The sequence below is a fragment of the Microtus ochrogaster genome, unplaced genomic scaffold, assembly GCF_000317375.1.
Source record: "Microtus ochrogaster isolate Prairie Vole_2 unplaced genomic scaffold, MicOch1.0 UNK9, whole genome shotgun sequence".
NCBI classification, from domain to species: Eukaryota; Metazoa; Chordata; class Mammalia; order Rodentia; family Cricetidae; genus Microtus; species Microtus ochrogaster.
The window spans coordinates 7432647-7439849 of record NW_004949107.1 but is presented as its reverse complement, the minus strand read 5'-3'; the positions used below and the strand labels follow the sequence as shown (position 1 = coordinate 7439849).

General features: G+C 38.6%; 1 protein-coding gene across 2 annotated transcripts in view; it reads right to left on the bottom strand.

Moving 5' to 3' along the window:
• The window catches only part of Vps54 (VPS54, GARP complex subunit), a 75392-nt gene that overhangs the window by 32401 nt on the left and 35788 nt on the right, over window positions 1-7203 (bottom strand). For both annotated transcript variants that reach the window (XM_005366459.2, XM_005366460.2), the window contains exons 8-9: window positions 1750-1876; window positions 741-848 (exon numbers count right to left, since the gene is read on the bottom strand). In XM_005366459.2, the coding sequence (XP_005366516.1) occupies window positions 741-848; window positions 1750-1876 (235 nt within the window). The remainder of the gene's footprint in view (window positions 1-740; window positions 849-1749; window positions 1877-7203) is intronic.

Below are 7203 nucleotides of genomic sequence, written 5' to 3'. Positions count from 1 at the left end.
CATCTCCCCTGTGCACGTGTGTGAATCCGGGTGCACCTGCTGAGACCATCTCCCCTGTGCACGTGTGTGAATCCAGGTGTGCCTGCTGAGACCATCTCCAATGTTACCCTTTCACACAAGGGTCACTCGTTGGCCTGCAGCTCATCTATTGGATGGACTGGTTGGCCAGGCAGCCCCAGGCTCTTCTTGTCTCTGTCTCCCCAGAAATGGGGTTACAAGTGCACACTTGTGTGCAGTATTTTCAAAAAGGTTCTGAGGATCAAGGTAGGTTCTCTGGCTGTACCATCCTCTCAATCCCTTTAAAACAAACAAACAAAACTTAAATATTAAAGATAATTTATCCCCAAGAGGTCTGTCAGTTTTATTTATAGTATCAAATTCGAACCTTAAATATTCCACATTGAAAGAGAGACAAAACAGGTCTGACCAACAAGATGTTGGTTCAATTTATAGAACCATAGAACTGAAATCTCAGAAGGTTTGCAGAATAGTGTGAACAAATACTATGTGGTTCTAACATCTGTACAAAATCTTAAGAAACCCAAAATATTCATACGTAGAAAATCCTTAATGCAGTGTTAAAACTTGGGTGGTAGGGTATGTTTCTCTTAGTTTTCCATGTATACAATTCTAAAGAAAATGATGACATATTACTACTATACTGCTATCTTACACATTACTAGGTGACATAAAAATACACTTCACAGGGTTTGATATGTCAAATAAAATATGTACAATACCTCTTTAATGATATTCTTTGCTGTAATAATCATTTCTTCACCATAGATTTCTAAAAAATTAAGTTTCCTTTGTTTCAAAAGTCCAAATACAAGAGATACTAATCTTTCCTATTAAAATAAAACAAAGATACATAATTTTACATTTGAAATTTAATTTAAATATAGAAGCATTTATCGAAAGGGTTGTGTCAGAGCCTCAGCTCTCTGCCCACACAGTGTGGTGTGCCCAGAAGGATGAGGCTCCCCCTCCCACAGCAATCTTGCCATCAGATTTTTGGAGTCCGTGATCTTCAACAGGTAATCCCTATTCTACCACAATGGATGAAATGAAGCTGGCTGAAGGACAAACAATACTAACAGGTCTTCTGTCCTCATTTCTATAGTTAGAGAATAGCCACAAACACTTATAACCATTCCACAAGACTGGAGTGACAATCTGAACTCTGAGTGGGACGCCAGCCACTAATACGCACACCTCTTTCAGTCACTATGAGTCAGGGTCTTTAGATTCTTTCTCCTTCCTGATGGTTCTAGGCAATGATCTGCACTGCAAATTACTAGTCAGTAAAGCCTGGGTATGATATATGTACAAATACATGCAAATCAAACATGTTCAAAACAAGTGATCAGTAAATTTGGATGATTACCATATTATCACATAACCATCACGTTTTACAGAAGATAAACCCCAGTGAATACATGCCCACAGAATATAAATTAAGCCATTCATCCTGTATCTCTATTTTGAACTTGGTTTGTAACCTTTAAAGACCTCATTTCAACTCCTTTTTCTAAGTCGACCATGACACTATTCCACTCTTCCCTTCACAGGATACTAAGCATTTATGATGCTTATGAAAGACACATGGCTAGCACAGGGCCTCAAAAGCCTGACGGACATGGAAATCTGAGGTAACTTTGCTCACTGTCACCTGACAAATGGAATGTGTTATAAGCTGAAGCTGTGAAGGAAGCAAGGACAATTGGATTGCACAGTTCAGACACATACCTCTTCTAAAACATGACATTCACCATCCAGTGGTCTATTTAAGTCACTATGAGAATAAGTAGAAAATTCTGCAATCATCATTTTATCAATCAGCTTTTCTAATTCACAAAGCTGTGACCCCAAATGCCTATCAAAAGAAGAGAAAAACATTTTATATATATACACACAATATATCACTTAAAGCCATAAATTCACTCCACTTTCAGGAGAGCAGACGAAGCTTTTCTGGCTGACAGTACTTACTCAACAACACGACGACGTTTTAGAACTGGAATCACAACTGTGCTGGCAAAAGTTCAAAGTCCTAATCATACACACATACAGACATGCAGGCATGCTACAGGCAGACTGGGGCACTGCTGTAGCTAAGGCAGTGGAAGTCAGGCGTGGTGGCACACCTATCTCCCCAGCAGTCAGGAGGCTCCGGCAAGGGAAGTGAGCAATACGTTGAGATCATATCTCAAAAAAAGGAAAATGGAAATAATCCAAATACTGACAAATGAGATCTAACCGGATAAATCACAATATGGTCTTAACCAAGGACTGTACACTTCATCATGTTCAATATACTTTTTGCAGAATATTATTACAATTGTTAGCCATTGTTTATTTCTGAGTGTGCTTAAGGTTTGGCCCTATCTGTGCTTTAGGCATCTACTGACGGTCTTGAGTACCCCACAGATAAGTGGGGAAAGAGTTCTGAGAGCATTTTGTGTGCTAAAACAAATGAGAAAAGTTGTCCAAGAATCACATTTTCAGCCTGGTCAAGGGAGATAATAAAATTGCAGAAGGAACACACTACAGGCACCCATGCGAATGGGCAGTATCAGCAGAGGGCTCAGTTTCTTCTGAGGTATACCTCAGTAGTGGAGTGAGTACTTAGCGTACATGAGGACCTGGGCTCGATCTTAACACCAACGAATAAATTAAAACTATGTAAAATAATTCAAAAGGCAAATTATTTTCTAGTTTCTATCCTCTACAAAAGCATAGGAACAACCAAACCAGTAGCTCGGATTTCTAAACACAATCCCCCACTACAAGAGGCTCCTACACTGGTGAGATAGCGAGCTCTGCAGGTAAACGCACTTGCCACACTAGTGAAATGACCTAAATTCAATCTCTTGAACCCACAGTGTGCATCGGTAATCTCAACGCCCTCCAGCTAGACATAAGGTGGAAGACGGCTCGATGCTCAGAGCTCCGGGCTAACTAACCAGGAATACACAGCACAATAGAAACAAGACCTCGTCTCAACAAGGTAGAAAGACTAAGTCTTAGAAGTTACAGGCATGTGCATATGCACACACGCTCGCACAGTAATAATAAAACTAAAATTTCTTTATAAAAGGACAAATCCCTAAAGAAATGACAGCATACAATCCAGGCTAGGAAATGTGTAAACATGGGGGTCCTATCACACACACACACACACACACACACACACACACACAACACACACACACACACACAAATGCAGGCTATCAAGTTATTTCTCATGGACTCATTAAAAGGACTCAAGAATGAAGTCGTAGAATCGCCAATAAAACATCAATTGGAATATCTACAAAAATAAAAATACCAAAGGCTTTTTTTAAAAAGACTTTAAAAATATCAAATGCATATAAATCTAAATCCATGTACTCAATGTAAGAACTTTTAAGAGCAGCTTAGCAGTTACCTTTGGGAGATGTTGGGTTCACAATTTATATTTCAAAAACTGCTAGCTAAAGACAAATTATCCAGAGTCCACTCCACCGTTCCTTACAGGAGCTGCTTCAGATTAGCCAGATGTGGCTGACTACCAAGCAGGCCAGGGATCAGAGGTGTCTCCCTACACCCACATATGAGGGAAAATAAGAAATCCCTTTCTACTGTTTGACTCCTCTACAGCTTAAGTCCTAATAGCCTGCTGCTGACCAGAAGCCATACCAGCAACCTAAGTTTGAACACATACTTTGTATGTTGCAATGTAGTATGTACTGTAAAACATATAAGAAGCATGAAAGTTCCCTCTTTTGCACCACTGAAGCTTAAACACAAGCTCTCATGCATGCTACAGACAAGGTCTTTAGGTGTGAGCTATCTCCCCACCTACCGTTTTGCTTTTTCTTTTGAGACAGTTGCTCACTAATTTGTCTAAACTGGCTTTAACCCACTCTGTAACCCAGCTGAAAGAGTCCTTCTCACTGTGACAAGCGATGACCTGGAGAGATGACTGTCACACAGGTAAGCAGCTGCTCTCAGTACTCGGCCCCACCACAGCAACAGGAAATGACAGACTGGGGTGTAGGCAGCTTGCGCATTTAATGCTGCAATCTTAGTGCTTGTTCACATCTCTCTACTGTGAAGGGTGCCATGTACAGTTAAGTACTACCAAGCAAATTTTGACAGATTTTACTTTTTCTAATAGGTTTGTGATACCTATTTTTCTAATAGCTTTATGATAGGAAATAATAAAAATAGACTACTGTCTACATATATTTTATACATTTGTGACATACTTTTTTTTAAATTTAGAAAATTTTTTAGGCTATACTGTATCAGACTTTCTTACTGTCACAATTCCAAATTTGTTTTCAAAAAATTGTTAATGGGGGGGGGTCTCTTTACAGGAATAGACCAGCTAATAGACTCTAGCGAAACTGACCAGGGCGCTGAGAGGGACAACTGCATACATGCTCACTAACTTACACACTGCTCCATATTCAGCGCTCCTGTAAGAAAATCCAACCAATCTCCAATTACAGAAAACACAGATGGAAGGAGACTATGTGAAACATGAGGTTGCAGTTCTCAATGAATACTTTCAGAAGGAAAAAATAAAAAGAATAAAGCTATATATCAAAAGGTGTTTGGAACATAAGTCAATCACATATTATCTGGACAATTATATTTTGCAGATAATATTTGGGCAATTATATATTACAACAAAGAAACAGCCCTGGCCGTTCTGGAACTAGCTCTGTAGACCAGGGTGGCCTTGAACTCACAGAGATCTGCTTGCTTCTGCCTCCTGAGAGATAGGATTAAAGATGTGAGCCACCACTGCCTGGCCTCAGACAATCTTAAATAACTTGAGCTGCCAAAAAAAAAAAATAACCTGAGCTGCTTCATTTTTATGTACCTTAATTCAGATTAAAAGGAGCAAATATAAACTTTAATGTTAGCAAATAATATTTGTTATGCATAAAAATACATACAAAAATTTGCCTAAGCAATTCATTTAACAAGCATGTAGCCTAGGGCTGGACTTGGTGGCACACTGGGGAATCAGAGGCAGACAGATTTTTTTGAATTCATGGCCAACCTGATCTACATAGTCAGTTCCAGGCCAGTGTGCGCTATCTTGAGAGCATGTCTCAAAATAAATAAATAAAAGTGTGTAGCTTAACAATGTCTTTATAGAGTGGTGACATACCTACTAAAATAGAATACTGTGTTGGCTCATCTTGGCTGTCACCTTGACTACATCTGAGCATAACAATGAGATGTTCTTGACTGGACCATTTGAGGTGGGAAGACCCACCCTAAATCTGGGCCATACCTTCTGGAGGAGCCCCATATAAGAAAGAAGCCTTTTTGCCTTTTGCCCACTTGCCCTCACTCTTGCTGGCAAGTTCATCCATCCTGCTGAGGCAGAACTCCTTCACCTGTAAGAACTCACTTTTTCAGGATCCCAACACTGGCTGACTGAAGACCAGCAGCTTCAGCTCCAGACGGGGACTGGATGGGCACTGAACCTGACTCAAAGAAAGCTACAACCTATAAAAACCTCACTAATAAACGCCCCTCACTATATGTGAGTGTGTGTGTGTTCAGTCTATGAGTTCTATTCCTTTAGAGAGCTGTGAACAATAGGACTTAAAGGAAGAAGAAACCTGTAATACCACTTCTGAAAAACCACTAAATCTATATTCCTAACTAAAGTAAATTGTAACAATTACAACACTTCCTACATGGCTGAATTTATACATTAATTTGGATCTTCTGTTAAGATGCTCAATACAGTGACCTTTGTGTTCCATGTATCAGAGAAACTTGTACATTAATACAGTCTACAGAAGTTTTCACTTTATTAAACAGCAAAATCTCTTGGCTTAGCTCAAAGCATAAAATACAATGTTTTCTTATCCTAATGTTTGGAAACCAAATTACAGATTATATAGGATTATAGGATCAAATAATATGTTGAATATCTTGACGAAATCAATAAAATAAATTCCTTAAATGAAATCAGAAAGTAGCTTCTTATCAATTAAACCACAGAATGCTGAAATCCATCATTAAATCTGGATGCTGTTCACCCCTTAGATAAGGGAGGGAGGGAGGGAGGGAGGGAGGGAGGAAGGAAGGAAGGAAGGAAGGAAGGAAGGAAGGAAGGAAGGAAGGAAGACTGGCTGGCTGGCTGGCTGGCTTACAACTAGAAAACAAACTAATTTCATTCATTTTTATCTGAAAATTAATTACTCTGATAGTTCCTTGTTCAGTAAAACTGGCACAATTGTCTATAATTTCAGCATCTACATCATTATAAAATCAGTTTGGTGTTCAGAGTTATCTGAGGGGCAGGAAGATGCTCATTCAAATGTATTAACAAGCTCCAAGCTATGAGATGTCTGACTCTCCCTTCTGCTGTTTTGTAACTAGCTTTATGACCTGAAACAAATTATTTAAGGCTGACTATACCTCACTTGCAGTATCTGTGGAAATACGATAGCACAACACATCTCATAGCTTCTGTACAGGAAAGACAATCAGCTCGTCTATTACATGCACCATACTTGGTTTAAAGTACTAATGAACTCAATAATGTTCTGTTTCTCCAAACCTTTACAATAAAAAAAAAAAAAGCAAACACAGCCCTAGATTTCAAAGTAATTAAAACCTTACTGTAAAAAGGAAGAAAAAGAAAAGCTGGGGCTATCAACATTAAATGTATTCTCAGGGCCATACTGAGACTTTTACAGTGTATCTATGTAAGAATTTGAATACTGTTAACTTTAACAATACCATTAAATTAATAATATAGCAAAATTATACATATTATTTCAATGACTATGTTTATTGCTAAGAGTAGAATTTCTTTTCATGTGTGGCAGTAAAAATATATGTATTATAATTAAAATTGTCCAGTATCATAATAATTTAAAACAGTAAAAACCATTATTTTTTAATTACAAAAACCAATAAACATACAAAATAATCATTGTAGGAATTAGGCATGAGTCAAAATTTCCACCTGAATAAATTACTCTTTAGGCTCAGAGAAGGAATCAGGCTTGGTAGCTTTTATCAGATACACAGTACTTCTTTGAAAAAGGAAGATGCTGTGGTTAAAATTTTTGCTTAAAAATAGAAAAAGAAAGCCGGGCGGTGGTGGCGCACGCCTTTAATCCCAGCACTCGGGAGGCAGAGGCAGGCGGATCTCTGTGAGTTTGAGGCCAGCCTGGT